Raw genomic sequence first — 17,695 nt, 5'->3', positions numbered from 1 at the left:
AACAATCAGTGCAGGGTAGCAAACCGGACGCTCATCTGCTTGGCCTCCCTGGCTGCCTTTCCTCCCCTTCCTTTCTCTCTCTCGCAGATTTGATGAGACGGAGTAAAGACGAAAGCCGCCAACACGATCGTGAATCAATAGCTTCGTCTATTAGATGAACTCGACGCGACCGGATCGAATCGGAGCTTATGCTGCTGGCCCCAGCCCGTCTCCGGACTGGGGTTTACATGCATCTTGCACGCCAGCTTTACATGCATCTTGCCAAGCATGATTCGGCGACTCGAACCACCCCTTGCAGGTCGATTGACCGAACTCGCCTCCATTGGCCCGTCTCGATACGCTAGCATTTACGTGAATCCGACAACCGGATTTCGGTCCGTCAAGCCGCGGCTCGACCGGACTTTATCGGTTTCTGTGGAAGGTAAGAGCGTGCAGTTCATGGACGCTTCTTGACTTGTGCAGCATAGGGACAGGGCGGCGAACGCTTTTATGGCTCCTGGCACTGCGTTTTTATATAAAGATGATTTAATCAAGAGTTCGACGGAAGCCCCTCTGGATGGGATGAAACATGACAAAGAAAGACGTACACCGATGAAATAAATATTAAAAGCTTTAACGAATTACCCCGCCCCCCGGTCCTATGCGCGGTGCTTGCGTCACATGCTGAAACCTATTTAAACAGGCACTTCTACGTTCTTGTCCCCATTGTGAACAAGGCTTCCGTATGGAAGTCGAAAGGTCGTGCATTTTAAAAGTTTTATTTGGTCGGTGTACGTCTATATTTGTCATAAAGGCTAGTTGCAAGCGCGTGTTCATTAAACGATAACGAGTGATTTAGATCATCTTCTTTAATATGACTAAACTGTCCGAAAAGTATTTGTCTGTAGTGACTGACTGTTTATTATCAAGAAGGCCTATAGCGATGGCGATAAGTCTTCGTAAACATAATGTATCAGAAATGTGGTGATGAACCAAATAGTTCTGCATGTCGCAGTTTCAATTAGACCAAAAGCGTTGGCTCTTAACTGATTATTTGTATAACCAGTATGCAGTTATATACATTATGTGTGTGATCCGTTAAGCACTAAGAGAAATACTGAATAATCACTGTAAGGTAGGTTACAGTAACGGAGCACAACGTCGCAGCTTCAGATGAGCAATTTCATCAGTCGTGTTCGGTAGTGTCGATGACCGATCACATCGATAAACATTAATTATTTGGCACAAAGACTCATGAGAATTATTCGTAGAATAATCGTCCACTATATCGGCTTTTACTGTGCCAATATATACACTTCGCTAAAATCGAGTCCCTAACCTGTACGACTGTACTCGCGTATTATGGTGTAAAATCGTGATTATCTTGCACATATGAGTATCTTACTACTTGTAACTCTTTTATTCTAGCCGCAGAGTTACAGTGTCGATGTTATGACGCGCGAAACCCTCGCATTCACGTCCAAATGGTCGCCACGTTTATCACAGCTCAATATAGTGCTGCGAACGTAGAGATCGATGAACTACGGATTTTTAGCTAGTGCCAATATATATGGCTTCCGATAGCAGAAGCTATGCCTATATACTGAACACATGCATGCAGAAAGCACAGCGCGTTCCGCGTAACTCATGTAAGTTTTAACTGAGCTTCCAAATTTTCTGTATCACTGTGAACTGGGCTACGTTCGTTGAACAAAGACAATCATGATCGTTCCGTTTTTATTACCTTTCTTAGGTCACTCAACGAATGTTTGCCCTGTGGTTCTAATAACGCTTGCGTATAACAACCGTACTATGATGATATAGGAAACTGTGCTGATATATCTTAGCATTGTATGTCGGTCATCATCCATTGCCGCAGGTGTACAGGTGTGCTATAAAGTTTGGTTAAGCCTTTGTGTTCACGAACTCTCCTTTCGCTTAACTACCGGTGCAGAACAACTAAGTACCTCCGCGTGCCTCGTTTTGCAGTTGTTCAGAGTGACAAACTGTGCACAGAGTCTCATACTAGCAGTTATAAAGAGAATTCTAGCATTCTCGCGCCTAGCTCCGCCAGCCAGCGTTAAATGGTTATTCATCCAGCATGCAAATAATGAACAGTACGTAGGTTTGCCTAAACTCCAGCCTAGCTTTCTGGCTTGGAACGACCTCCTGCGGATTTTTATATTGACCATATGTTTGAAGCTCACTTTTGATCCTATGTTCGTTCTGTGGCAATGATTATAGACTCGTTTCGATTCTAATTCTTACCTCTTATAGCTTTCAGAGCATTACAAAGAAAAGTGATTGCAAAGAATTTAAAAGAAAGACTTGCGTGGTGATTGCTCCTTAGAAACATAACAATTGTAATTTACCTATAAATAACATAATCTAGACGTAATACAACCTAATTAGAATCCTAATCATAATCACGACACGCGTACGCGAAAGTACCGTGATTTTTTTCTTATGCTCCTCAAATAACGTAATTAAATTAATTAGTTGTGAATGTACACAAGTTATATTAATTAAGAAATGTTGTGTCTCTATTACGCCATTGGACAAATAATGAGGAAAGCTGCAATTATGTCTCTCGACGAAGCCACGCCAAGCCGTACAAAAAATCCACGTAACTGTACCCATGATCTCCAATGTCTGAGCGATTGATGCACAAGATTAGTCTATAGTAAGCCTATTAGACTCTATAAATTCCAATAACGTCTGCTGGCTACCGAGGTGGAGTTTACATACTACATATAGATACCATGGGAGGGAGACGACTCTCCGCGTCATCCGTAAAACCGGCGTCGCATGCTGCAACTTGAATATAGGCAGAAGCGAATGGTTCATACGACGTGCCGTTCATGTGATATCTATGAACGGGCACATTGCATGTGTCGTTCATAAATGTGAGTCAAGTCTCTTTTCTTTTTATGGCACCTTCTTCTTTTGTACTTTTTGCCCAATCCTGCAATAGCCCTGCTGGGCTGCGGTATATGTACGAATCAATAAATAAAATTGAGAAGGGTTATATGCATGGCGTCTCTTCAGTGCTTGCAGCATACCACCGCTTACAAATTTGCTCTAAACCGCCTTAGCTGCGCATCACATGCCTGATTGACAAGTCAATGCCGCGAGAAAGCCTCCACGGTGAGCGTTTGCAAATGTTTCGTAAGGGGTCACCGCAATTAAATTGTAACTGTGTGGCTGTCTGTGTTTCTGTTTGTTTTTTCTGTGTTTGTTTCTGTGTGGCAGTCTAAATGGCCCGTCGAAGGGTTGCTTCGATCGAATGGCATGTCTTTTAACTATATAGACAGCTTTAAATATATTATTATATTTAAAGCTGTCTATATAAAAGCTGTCTATATATATTTAAAGCTGTATTATATAAAATATATTATTAAATATAATATTTAATATAATATTAGCTTTAATATATAGACAGCTCGAACCGACCAACTGGCACTGCAATTATTTCGTTTGTCACGTCATTGTCGCCAACAACTACAGCGCTAGGGCTGCGAAAGGAATGAAACGACAGTCCGAACGCCAAAATTACGCGCCCATGCTTGGTCGCTTGTCTGCAATATTATGCGCCGAGCTTTGCCCAAACCAAAGCACAAGCTTGGAAATTTTCGTGCTGTCGCATTCTATAGCGCGAGCATGTCCATATAGGGGTGTGCGAATATTCGAAACTTTCGCATAACGAATCGAATAGTCAGTATCCGTAAATGCGTATATCTTTTTAGTACTTTTCGAATATTTCAGAACGTCAACTGCACCCAAGTAAGCGTAAAATTGGAGCAAACGTATGGTAAATTATCACCCCGCGGGCATAGTATAGACATAAAACATGAGAACTTGCGTAGTGGAACAGGCTACGTCACTTAGGTATTGCCCTACTCTACAGGCTGTACAGCGATCATTCGCACTCTCTGAAGAGCCCTGTGCATGTGAATAATCTATGTGTTTCCTTTTAATGCCCCATAGGTGCTTTTAGTTAACAACGCTTCATAACGTACTACGTAATGACAGAAACTTGATAACTTTAAGAATACTGGGATGTGAACATCGTTTTATGTTTATTGTGATAACCGCTGTCCATTATCCGAAAATTATTCGATCCGCTTCTGGCACAACTCGATTCGTATTCGATTCAGTCTCAAAAATCACTATTCGCACACCCCTATGCCCATATGCATGCACTCATCACATCATGGTCAGCGTATTAGTTTTAACTTTTGGCGAGCTCGTGCACACTCTTGCCTCGTGATCAGTGACGATATATATATAAAGCGTTATATTTGTGCAAGTATACGGTAAATACATAATCAGGATTGCCTAAAGTTTGTTCTTACGAACAATTCTAGCTCGAGGGCTTTCTGTGAATACAGGTCCTGAATCGCGGCCTACTGTATACTTTACATAAGAAAGAAAGCTTGCACGCTAGAAATAATTGTTTGTAAGAGCAGACTCGAGCCTTTCACGGTAACTCATTCTTTACACGACAGTTTGGAAGAATGCACGGAGAGAACGTACATATACAAGTGGTCTCATTCATAATATGCGATAGTGCCGAAACAAGATCGACGTGTCTCGAAAAACGAAAAAAAAAAAAGTGTGAAGAGGATATATATAGAAACGTCGTGTATAGACGTGATAGCACAATTATAATAGAGAGATGGAGTAACATAGAGAAATGGAGTAACCGAGGTATACCCTTCACTTCCATCTCTCCACAGCCTTCCATGTGTACGAGCTCGTATGACAGAACGAAATAGGACAATATACGCCATGTTTGATATTGCAATTAAAAAGAGTCGAATAGTCTCGTATATTCTCCGTATACCTGTATACGTTTCGACGAAAGCTCTCTGCCAGGCCCTGACACGAGCAGGAAAAACTGCAGACCCGGCGTCGGGCGCTCGCGGTCTACCACATTGGAGGCGTTTTTGTTTCGACGTGTTTGACATCTGTTCTATCCTCGTACACATCCCATGAATTCGAGAACTTTTTCCTCCTACATCACGCTGATTTGCTCTTAAACGTTGTCATAATCATAAACGCGTGGTGTGCATCACAACTGTCGTATATATATATATATATATATATATATATATATATATATATATATATATATATAATGTATACCCTAAAGCACAATGGCGTCGTTTCGCGGAACAAGGTGTGCAGGTCTTTCTGTGTCTCCTCGCTCCCAACAAAGCCGCAAATGTCGTCGAGTTATATTTGGACGCGGGCCTGAACATAAAGTCTAGCGAAAGAGACAGTATTAAGCGCCGTAAATTTTATACGAATAGGTGGACGGTTTTATAATTCTGTGTTGTCATACGATTTAAAAGGAGATAAGTAAACGCATCGAATAGAAAGCAATGCGACAAAACAAAGATGTATACACATATATAACGCCATCTTGTAGACACGCCCGCAAAATGTCGGCGATTAACAACATATGTGTATCCTATAAAATTACTTCTGCGTCCGTTCATAAGCCATGGGAATGATGGTACAGTATACATGAATTTGTTTAATCTTCTTGCTTGATGCTTCGAACCGCTCTTGTGACGTTATTTATTACGTCTTATCTTTCAAAATTTCTATGGTTTTCTAAACACAGCTGTACAATTAGTATGCGTATAGGGGTGTGCGAATATTCGAAACTTTTGAATAACGAATCAAATAGTGTCTTATTGGACTCGGTCTTCGAATCTAATAGTCACTATTCGTAAATGCGAATATTTTTTCGAATATCTCAAAACGTCAACAGCGCCCAATTCAACATAGAATTGGAGCAAAAGTACGGTCAATGTTCACCCCCGCGGGCATGGTAGACATAAAACATGAAAACTTGCGTGGCGGAGCAGGCCTTGTCGCTTAAGTAGCCATACTTTACAGCCTATACAGCGATCATTCGCGTTCTCTGAAGAGTGCCACGCATGCGAATAAACAACTTGTCTGCTCCTAGTGTGCCATTTGTGTTTTTAATAAACAATGCTTCATAACGTATCATGTAATGACAGAAACTTACTTACTTCAAGAATACTACTATGTGAACTTCGTTTTATATTAATCGTGGTAACGGCTGTTCATTATTCAAAAACTGTTCGAAAATTATTCGATGCGTATTTGATTCGGTCTCAAATATCACTATTCTCACAACCCTATACCGATGCGTAATCATTCAGAATTGTTGCATTCGTAACGCAAAATGTTTGTTCCATGTGCAGCAACTCCATGCAGCTATAGCAAATCCATGTACAGCCCGCCATTACCATGCCGGATGAACCACCAATGCTTGCAGCTCTCGGAAAGACATATGGCGCCATAGTTACCTGAAATAATTTTTGTTGCAAACTTCACAATTCACAAATCCTTTTTGCGCGCCCCTACATGGTTCACAAAGATGGGCTCTGGACCGTAGAGACGGTGAACGAGATCATCGAGAAAACCGCCTGCAAATTTCAGTCTGAGATATAAATTCGCTTCAAACAAGTATATGAAGGAAATGTTTCTTTGTGGTGTACAAGAAACTGATATATTCGCATATCGATCTGTGTGTATACAAACAGGCCGCGTTCTTATTATAGTTCCAGCTTAAATTATTCACTATTGCAAAGTAGGATAGTATAGTCTACATTGAATAGGAATGAAGGTAGAAGTAACCGGTAATGAAGGAGAACCAGCTCATTCATAACTATATAGGTAGATATACGAACGCGCCTAGCTGTTCGTACACAGGGCGAGACATGTTCCGACATTCGGCGTGTAGAGCGGTAACATTCGGCGTGTAGAGCGTGTAGACCTCCAGGCAGCAGTCGGCTGTATACTATAAACGAATATCGTTGCATCGTTACTTCCGAGCTTTCTTTTGAACTGTTGCATGGACTTCTACGACTGCAGGAATGTTTAATCGGCTATACTCAGTGACATTCTGATGCATGGCACATTCGATTGCTCGTTTTAGAGCGCTTCTGCTGCTACAAAGAGCATGGAAGACGCCCTTGAAGCTATATTATTAGTATAAGAGAGTGCATATACCAGCAATAATCTGATTAATTATCTCCATTGGAGCGCGACAAGGCTCACACTGAGTCTTAGTTGCCGTCCTACAAATTTGTAGTGCTATCAAAGCACTCTGTAAAACAACCACTCGAATATGACATTCCTTGCAAAAGTAAGATATGTAATTATATTGTATTTCAATAGAAATATGTAGGATGCTGCAAACAACTCAACATAAATGCAACAGAACTTCTATAACGACTTATGAAAAGTTGATAATCCAATACATGTAAGCTCCGCCCATATTTCTCTTTATGTCTCCGCGCTCCATGCAAGCGTAGTTGGCATAGTTCCCGAGAGATGCCGCCATTGAAAAGAGTTCCTTCACCTTGACGTCATAGCATGGCGCGAACGTAATTGGCTGGCTCGTCTGTACAAATTATCTTTGAGTTGGACAGTGGCGTATTGCGCTCTGCATTCTTTCTAGTTCATGCATTTGGTGACCATTTAAATGGCTGCGAAAGGAGACCTTTAGCTCGGACTATTGTTATATTATTTTCTCTCCTCTTAGTTTCCACCTTCATCCTTTACAATAGGTAAGAGCGACATGCATTTCATTATTTGGGTGATCCGATAATTTAATCACTTTTGAAAATTATGTGGTGATTAAGTTTGCCTAACTGAATAATCTGAAGTGAACTATTTCCTACAATAAATAATCAAGCTTTAGACTATCTAAATATGCCTATCTATCCTTATTCTGTACCTCTCAAGTGCGATTGTTTGCGCCTCATGCAGGTACTGAACACAGAGCGCAAAGATCAGTACGCGGTACGTTATTGCCCAACAAAAGATGTAGGATACTAACGAGCGTAAGGATGTTTCAGAAGTTAGTAGCATTTGCACAGCAGGTGTGTTATGCTTTCCAAAATCAAAGTTATAAATGGAATACCCTTTCTTTCTATGAACGACCAATACCTTGCCGCATATACCGAAAGTACGTCCGTACTTGTTTTGCATAAAACCAAAGATTGCCTTCGTTTTCATTTATCTCCCTTCAGAGACAAGTACGTTAACAGCATGCCAACATCATGTTGTTTAAATTTCTCATACAACGGGCGTATGGAAAGAAGCACGACGCATTTTGGAGAAGAAAAAAAAAAACCCTGAGACCTCACGTAAAAACTATTCAGCATTACCGCACAGACACAAAACCAGCGAAAGTGTCAAGAAGCTCGTTATCGAGTTCATCGCGTGCAAGGAAATTAAAAAAAAAAGATAAGAGGCGGTAGTGAAAAAAGCTCCTGGCTCCACGCCAGCCAGCCAGTCAGTCCAATAGGGGGTTTCCACCGCGTGGCAGACATCTCCCTCACCACTGCCAACTTCACCGTCAGTGTAAAGTTTAACGCAGCTTCCTTGAATTTACACCGCAGAGTCCAATGTATACCAACATACCCTGCCTGTTATATATATACATGCGGGGCATAAGTTGCTCGAGCAACCGAGAGATAAGGCGCACGCGAATGCCAATGCCTCTGTCGCAGTGAATGCCAAATCACAGTGTAAGTCACGCGGAACAAGATCGTCAAAAGCGGTGGCATCCCCCCCCCCCCCCCCCTCCGGCTTTCATCAGCTGATGGGCGTATCACATCTGGCCGCGGATAATGAAGACGCGACGCCCCGCGGAAGGCAATCCCCCCTGCCCGCTATCTCTCCTCCGACGCTACATACAACGCAGAGAAGCCCCGCGAAGTGGGCCGGCAAAGGCGCGCGCGCTATCGCGTCCCGGGCTATCGGGAAACACGGCACCCAATGGGCCGTCGGGACGGCTGGCGATAAGGCGGCATGCGTGGCGCGATAAAAGCGCGCCCAGAGAAGCAGCAAGGGGCGGTCGCAGCTCACCGGGCGAGAGTATCCGGCCCATGGAGTCGGTGGCGTAGGCGGGCTGCGGCATAGCGGCCAACGTCGCACTGTTGTCGTACACGGACCACGACATGTCCGAGCGCAGGTACTGGGTCGGGAAGGGCGCGAAGCCGTTGGCCCCAGCGCCGTTGCCACCGGCCACACCACGTCCGTCTTCGACGAGCGCCGCCGCCGAACCGGGGCTCAGCGCGGCCGGTTGCAGCGTGTAGCCGTTGTGAGTCGTCTCGAGTTGGCCGCCTGTCTGCCACGCTTGCGCCTGCGGCATGTACATGCTCAGCGGCGGGTACATGGACGACGGCGGCGAGCCGCCCAGCTCGGCTCCCTGGTGCGCCGTAGCGTACGCCGGGGGGCTGAGGCCGCCGCCGCTGCCCGCCTTGACGTAGACCTGCTCGGCGGTGACCTGCCGGTTCGGGTAGGGTGAGCTGGCCACGGCGTAACCCTGCGCGTACTGGGGCGTGCCGTACGTGCTGACCATGATGGTGGAGGAGCTGAGCGACTGATAGAGCAGCTCCTTGTCATCGCCCGCCGGCGGCGGCAGGGCGTCCACCGGGTTCAGGGCCTTCAGGCTACTGATGCTCGCCGGGCTGTGCTCGTCCGCCGCGAAGCTGCATGTCACGGCCACCGGAGTGGGGCCCTGCGGACCCGACGGGGAGCCGCTCGGGGGCGGGGCCTCGCCGACGGCCGACGGGGGCGTGGCATCGGGGGACGCCTCGGCCGCCTCCGAGACGGAGACGACGACTCCGCCGCCTAGGGATACCTGGGGAACTTCTGGGGAAGGAGCCCCGCCTCTGGCGGCGGCGGCTGCTGCTGCCCCGGGCGACCACGGCTGCTGCTGCTGCTGCTGCTGCGAGGCGGCCGTCACCGACGGCGCTTGCTGCTGCTGCTGCGTCGACACGGGTGTCGCCACCTGGTGGGCGACCTGCTGTTGCTGCTGCTGAGCGGCCTGCTGGGCGGCTTGCTGAGCGGCTTGTTGGGCGGCCTGTTGGACGGCTTGTTGAGCGGCCTGTTGAGCGGCGGCTTGTTGAGCGGCCTGCTGCGCGGCCTGTTGAGCCGCTTGCTGGGCGGCAGCCTTCTGTTGCAGCTCTTGCTCCATCGCCCTGCGCCAGGGATGGTGCACAGACATGTTAATACGCGTTCGAGAGATTGCTTGGCTTTCATTTCTTCTGTTTACTATCAACTTTGCACTGGTTCGTCAGTCAACGGTAATTAAGAATTTGAACTTCGCACTTTAAAAAATAAAACATACCTCAAGTTCTCTTAGAGGGAGACGCATTTGTTTCGACTTCTAGGGTAAGAACAACACCGATGACTCGCACTAAATTACAAATGGTTACGCCTGCATTAAAATGTAACCAACAAAGTATGTCCTCTACACTTAAGAAGAAGAATGCTGAAGCACTAGATTATAGGCATTCAATAACGATTCTCCAATACTAATGTTTGTTGAACCAGAGAAACCAAAACATTGGTGCATTCAATCAAACCATCGCGCACAATCAACCGCGGAACAAAAGAGGCGAGGGGAATACTTAACATAATGAAAACCTCCCACTCGTATAACTGTTTAATCCGCACTACTGCGCGCAATTTTAATACCGTGAGGAAGACACATATCACTATGTTCCTGTCACCACTCCTTTAACCAGCTTTGTACTCCCTACTCATCCATAATTTATTACAGTTATCATATTACATAAGGCATATATTATACTATCTTTGGTTACTTTTCACGCTTACATATTCATGCAGTGACGCCGCATCTTACCGTGACAGCATTACACAGTCTGTTTCACACGTGTGCATTTGACATTGTTTCTGTTGCACTACAGGAGCGCTTAACAGTGAAGCCAAACTCGCGTGCGCTTGATGTTTTGCAGTGAAGCTGATTAAAACCATGGCGACGGAATGTGCTGCGCTAATGATCTTATTGTTTTCTCGTTGTCTAGCTACATCTCGATCCAGGTATTATATATATAACAGGAGCTTAATTCAGTCAACTAATGAATTTCAAAAGATGCACGGGGATATGAACTTTATGAAAGCATGAACCGTTTGTACAAAATAATAGGTGCGCGCGAGCTTTACTATAAAATAGGAGGCCTTAAGTGAATTTTGCGACCAACTTATAAACATAAGGAAGTAAGGAAGAATATTTTAGCATTTCTAATTTACTTTAAATTATGCAACTTAAATAACACAATCGAAGACGACAATGAATTGCATAACCGGAGCAGAAGTGGTTAGAGTCGCCACTGTATATGTACGTAATTGGTTGTTTATTCAAATAAATAAAATAATTAAAGAAAAAAGAAAGGAGGGAAGTTACTGCTGACTGCACTGTAACTGCCTAGCTTTGGCTTCTCACACTTGGACGGTGGTCAGCATTGGACGCATATGCATAAGGGATCAATAAGAAAGGGTGACAGGATACCAGAATAGATAGAGTAGGAGAAGGCAACTATTTAACCCATACTTCTGCGTGAGATGTATGGGAGGACGTAGCTTGACATCGTGTTTCACGCATCATACATCTGCATCATGCATCGCATTTCAAAAGACCGCCCTATTTTCTGCATCGAACATACGTCAATAGCCATATACGTGGCCTGCGAGGCGTACTTAGACAGTGAACTAGTGCTGCCTGTCCGTCGCACGCTACGAAGGCGACATTGGTCTCAAGGAGATAGCCTAAGGCGATTTATGCGTTCCCTAATGTGTAGGTTGTGCGTGTAGCTTGCGCGGATCATTTCATCGTTTAACAGCATTCATCTGGGCCGGTGTAATGTAAGGACTCCTTTCTCTTCATTCTACTCCTATCTTATCACCAGCCTATTCCTGTGATAACGCGGACGGAGCGCCGTTCGGACCACTGACGAATTCCGAAAAGGAACGACATTCGAATAGAATCGTTACATTCTTATTCTAGTCCAGAGTAGATAACTGGTGGTCCATTAGGGTCATAGGTGGTTGTGTAAAAACGTCAGCCTGTGGGTGTGATGAAATTATGAGATTTGCAGGCATAAGGTGGGGACAGCTGGCGCAAGACAATGGTAACTTGAGATCGCTGGAAGAGGCACTCGTCCTGCAGCGGACATAAATAGGCTGATAATTATCATTGTTGCGATGACGATCATTGTGACGATGATCCCAGGTCAGGAGTAGTACGCTAGGCGCATCGCCAGGTGAACCCGTCCAGTTTTCTCTCCGCTTTATAACCACTGGCTGGTCCAAGTCAATGTCGTTCTTCAATAGATGGATCTAACCACGTGATTAACAGACACGCAAATCGCTCCCGAGCATCGCATGCGAATGATGCTTCAAATAGGAACGATACTTAAAACTACCTGCATCCCCTTCCTAAAAAGTGTTTCGAATTATTTTTCTTTTAAATACGTTCTTCTGATTTGACCTTATCTTGGCCTCTATTTACGAGACACTTCGTACGATAGAGACATTTACTTTCATTCATTCCTCCTCGAAGACCCGAGGAGGTAACATTAGAGGAGGATCGTGTACATGTTTTTCTTTGCTGCAAGAGAACACAAAACAAACTAGAAAAGTTAAAGAACATGTCACAGACAGTCGATCCTGGTTGTAAACTTATTAGCGAAATAGTTAAATGACAAACGTATTCTGCGAACGAAAAGCAATCAATATCCTCCCCCCCCCCCCCGCCCATTTAAGATCTGATGACCTGATATTTATAACAGTTAATGTATTTAGTTATGCTCTTTCACTTAAGTGTCATTAATATTATGTGCAGCGGGATAATGGAGAACAAAACACATAAACAATCAAAGATAACGACTTTCCTTTTTCTTCCGTGACAAGCCCCTTATTGTTTTCGAAATGCCCTTTTCCATTATATTCGGCAATGTGGAACTAATTAACAGAGCGTATTGCTAACTGAAAAAAAATATTCTCTGCATGCAAATGATGTTGATTGCATCTCAGGATTCAATCAATTAACCGTTAAAATGTACGACATTACTGTAATAAATCTGAATCTGAACATTGTGCAACTATGATGCAGGTGACAAGTTGCATTTATTGTATTCGACCTGCCGGCGTGGCAGTGACCTCGTGCAAGAAAACGCAAACTCTATATATGATGGATTCATTTTTGTTGCGCTAAGTACTGTATGACGCAACGGGGACGAAACGAACACTGGATATGAAGCGGACACGAAGTGACACAGGGTCCGCTTCATATCCATGTGTTCGTTTCGTCCCCGTTGCGTCCTACAGTACTTAGCGCAAGAAAAATCCATACACAGCAACTAGCCCCTATTATAGCTCTTCTATATAGTATGATGAACTGGAATAATTTAAACGGCAGCAAGAGGACGACTTCAAATGTTACATAATGCTGTTCGGTTTCTAACGCCGACGCGAGGCACGTCAAGTCACCTCGGAGTGCCTCAATCGCACACAGTATATTATCCCTATCCTAGTTGTTATTTTTTTTCTGTGATGTGCAGAAATACGTAATTACTCGTATTTTGCAGCGAACCTGTCAACGTGATAAGGATCGCTCGAAAACTTTATACGCGTGCTTTCGCGGTATCGTGAAAAAAACTAGACCCTTCACCAAGCGTATACTTAAATGAAATGAAATGCCACAGACGTGAATGGCAGACAAATATCGAGAGAGAGAGAGAGAGAGAAATAGGCGAGAAGAAAGGCAGGGGGGCACAAGTCTCGAAATTTGTGGGTTAATTAGGGGCTAAATGAAGATTGGTATACCCTCGTTTCATGCCTGTTTAGAAGCGGTACGCTTACAAAGGTCCCCCGCTTCTCTAGGATAACCAAAAATGGAAGTAACCAGTTTCATATTTAGAGAGAGTGAGGGCCACTTTATGATGATGTGCACCGCAAGATTTAAGTGTGTAGGTTAATTACATGCTTTGAAAATAATTACTGAATACTACCGTTTCTCTGTTCTCATGCTCTATACGAGGTGTGTGGTATATTCCTGGTCTCCTATAGGTGGACTTAAATGAGGCACGTTGTTCATACTTCGTTGAAGTAGGATTCATGTTGTGGGTTATACTTACGACAAACGTTTAATCTGTGTAAGGTAATTACAGCCCTTGCAGAAAATTACTTGTACTAGTGTTCCAGAAAATTACAAGCATACTTTACGAACCACGTAAGAAGTTTGTTCATGTCCTGAAATGATTCAATGGCGTTTCGAGTGAATAGGGAAAAGTTTATGGGTGATGTCTGAACAATGTTTCAAGAGCGCTAGTTAATCACTGAAATTGCAAAAAAAAAATTCCTTAGGCATGTGCATGAAAGCGTTATACGGCCGTTATTCGTATTGTTATTCAATTGTGCCCTATCCAAACAGGAGGGTTGAAAATGTACGGGTGGCATCTGTAATGCCACCAGCGATGTGGGCTCAGGAAGAAAAGAAAGACGAGACGCAAGATGGAAGTAGAAGAAGAAGACCATCGATGACTAAACCAGTCATAACTGCATGCATAGCACGATTTCTCACTATCTGAAGTCAATGTGTGAGATCGGGCTAGATGGTAATCCATGATATGCACAGCGTGACAACAGACCAAGGACGGAAAGGCACGACGGAGTCCCCATAAATTGTATGAGACACCCAGTTCACATTCGGTTGAAATGGGGGCCTATGGTATAGGGGTGATGCGTGGAGAAAGATTAAGGCTTCCGGAATAAGAAATAATTACTGAACGCTCGTTTTCTTTTATTTTCTTCTATTTTCACGCATTCTACGAGGCATGTATTGTAGGTTTTCTAAGTGTCCTCGACGAAGTAAACAAAACACCTTGTTTATGTTTAGTTGCAACAAAGGGCAGGTTATAGATGATGTGTAGCGAAAGTTTAAAGTACGTGGGTTAATTACGCCGTTTGCAGTAAACTGCGTAAGCGTTCTAACTGTGTTTGAAGAATGTCGTATAGAACTATAGCCAGCTGCATCTGGAAGAAGCATATACCGAACACCATTATCATTTTTTTTATAATGCGAGGAACATTATAGCCAATGCGCATGCGATATCAAAAGCATGTGGGTGAAGTGTGGCCTTTGCTAAACATTTCTAGAGGAAGTGCTAAAATGCGAGCAACATTTTAAAGTCTGTGGTTTAATTACGGGGCAATTAAAGCTGTTAATGCAATTACTTGTAAAAACCTAGAATTGAGCCCCTAGATACCCACTTATTCCTCTCGCGCATTGCGCGCCTAGTATCTTGACTTGACTTCGGCCACCCTTAATACCACGAGTTAACGTATAAGAGGGTTTATTAGCCGGTTGCCAGGTGCTCCTAAGTTCACGTACTACGCGACCATTGCGGTTGAAAGAATATTCCACATCTGCCGCCGTGGCCGCGAGCGGCGCTGGCTAACATTCTGTAAGCCAGCGTTAGTTCAGGGATAGCAGGGGGAAAATAAACATGGCCGCAATAGATGTTATTAGGCCTAAAAGGCGACTGGAGGTTTGGTGGCTGAAAAGTAGGGAGACCACAAACAACGGAGGCGCACAAGAACAAAGTTCCCAATAGTTGTTCAGAAAGTTTGATGCTGGTAATTCTTTGTGTGTGTGTGTGTGTGTGTGTGTGTGTGTGTGTGTGTGTGTGTGTGTGTGTGTGTGTGTGTGTGTGTGTGTGTGTGTGTGTGTGTGTGTGTGTGTGTGTGTGTGTGTGTGTGTGTGTGTGTGTGTGTGTGTGTGTGTGTGTGTGTGTGTGTGTGTGTGTGTGTGTTATCAAACTATAGATGTAGGACATTAGGCAAAATAAGAACAAGAGCTTGGTGGTCCAACGCATCACTGATCCATCCACCCATCCATCCATCCACCCATCCATCCATCCATCCATCCATCCATCCATCCATCCATCCATCCATCCATCCGGTCGTCCGTCCGTCCGTCCGTCCGTCCGTCCGTCCGTCCGTCGAAGGCTAGATCATGTGTACATGTACACATATACCCAAGGAAGCAGGTGGTGAGGAACCCTCAACAGTAGCTCAATGGTAAAGCATCGCAAGCTCAATGCAGAGGACGCGGATTCGGCTCCCAAGGGCAGCAAGTTATTTCTTCGGTCTGTTTAATTTGCCTTTTCTTAATTACTTTACAGTTAGATTAAGAAGAACAGTTCATTTTGGCCTCAGTGTCTCAGTGTATGTTCGCTTATGTTATTTTATCAACCATACTAGTTGATCCATTTTAACAAGTGCATAATATCGCATACGTGCCAGACCCGACAGAGTTCTCTTCGGTGCGCGCTTGCAGAGTTGCACTCTGACGCACATTCTGCCTGAAGCGCGCCAGCAAAGCTTTACGCACATGCGCCACAACCTGAAGCCCACTATCTTATTTCGTTATCCGTGCGACTATCTTAAGACGCGGGTCACGCACTTTCCGAGATCTTCACGCCCGAACATACGAGCGGGCTAGCTTGCCAGTCTTTTATGGACCCGCTGATACACAGAACCGTAATTTTCGGTGACAGCGGCCACCCGTGCCTGATTAGCCCGCAGTGTCGAGGCTGCGAAGAAACATCGGTCACGCGCTGGAAAGGGGGGTCCAGACGGTCTCGTAACGCTTCGCGCTTCCGACGGCTCGGAGCTTTTGTCTTCGAGGACAGCGAACCGACGGCTGTTACACGCTTCAGGACACCAGGGTGGGCCTGACGATGACCACGCGCAGCGCGGAACACGGTGGAAATGACTGCTGTCGGTGAGTTCATATCGCACGTATTTTTCTCTTCTTTTTTTCTTTTTTAATGCGAAGCATTTCTTGGCGAACATTTGCCACTTGGAGAGTATCTATCTTGCCGCCTACGTCTTGGTGTTCCCATGGTCGTTTCGTTAACAGGGTATATATATATCACCGCACACTGCTTCGCATATCATCGATTCCCACAGCGTGTGGTATCAGCCGGCTTTTTTTTTTTTTTTTTTCAGTGATGTCCTATAGCGAGTTTTGGCGTGGCCTAAACGAATTTCCCATCTGGCAGCTGAACGCTACCGCAACTCTATTGCAGTGAGAACAGGATGTGTAACTCCTGTTCTCACTGCAAGAACGTGTAACAGGTGTAACACACCATAAGAACGTGTAACAGGAGGTGTAATAGGAGATTAACTGGCTGTTGACTTGCGCAAGCCAGAGGGAGGGATCAGCTGGCCAGAAGTTCGGAAGGCGGAACGAGACTGCCTGGGACGCTGCCGGGTCGGAGGCACCGGTGGATTCCATTCTCACCGTAGTCAGCACAAATTCGCAAAGTTTCCAAAGTCCGTGGTCACCAATATTGTAGATGTAGCGTGCATGTGTTGCACGTGAAGAAGTTACTTGGGCACGAGTAAGCACACATCTACAAACAGAAACTTATTTATATAGAAACGTTGCGAGGCGACAAGGTGGCAAAGACTTCCGACGCGGCTCGACGAGTGCCCAGGCTGGGTATTCTGTAACAGTCCACTTCGGCTGTCGCCATTGGCTCCAACTTCACGAGCGCGAAGGAGACTGGCTGGCGCCTTCGCGCTCGTGAAGCTGGAGCCAATGGCGACAGCCGAAGTGAACAGTCAACTAGGTGGACTGTTACAGAGTCCAATGTTGGCTTGTTGGCAGAGTCCAATGTTGGCTTGTATGCCAGAAAGGCAGTAGCGCCAGCTCCAGAACTGCGTTTAATGAAGTTATAGCCGAAAGCGTTGCCTTAACGTGCTTGCCTCTCATATGACACTAGCACTTGCCACCGATATTTTCTTCGCTTTCATATATTTCGAACCCGCGACCTCGTGCTTTAGC

General features: G+C 45.0%; 2 protein-coding genes across 5 annotated transcripts in view; one reads left to right on the top strand and one right to left on the bottom strand.

The window, feature by feature from the left end:
- The window catches only part of LOC119461162 (transcription factor GATA-4), a 125,480-nt gene that overhangs the window by 73,786 nt on the left and 33,999 nt on the right, over positions 1-17,695 (bottom strand). For all 3 annotated transcript variants that reach the window (XM_037722377.2, XM_037722379.2, XM_037722380.2), the window contains exon 2: positions 8,899-10,016. In XM_037722377.2, the coding sequence (XP_037578305.1) occupies positions 8,899-10,016 (1,118 nt within the window). The remainder of the gene's footprint in view (positions 1-8,898; positions 10,017-17,695) is intronic.
- The window catches only part of LOC119461161 (uncharacterized), a 66,222-nt gene continuing 64,685 nt past the window's right edge, over positions 16,159-17,695 (top strand). The window contains exon 1 of one of the 2 annotated variants that reach the window (XM_049671825.1): positions 16,159-16,627. The gene's annotated coding sequence lies outside the window, so the exon portion shown is untranslated. The remainder of the gene's footprint in view (positions 16,628-17,695) is intronic. The other variant, XM_049671823.1, reaches the window with a different exon arrangement.

Source organism: Dermacentor silvarum, chromosome 8, assembly GCF_013339745.2.
Source record: "Dermacentor silvarum isolate Dsil-2018 chromosome 8, BIME_Dsil_1.4, whole genome shotgun sequence".
Classification (NCBI taxonomy): Eukaryota; Metazoa; Arthropoda; class Arachnida; order Ixodida; family Ixodidae; genus Dermacentor; species Dermacentor silvarum.
Note: the sequence above shows the minus strand (reverse complement) of the source record. Positions and strands in the feature narration are given on the sequence as shown.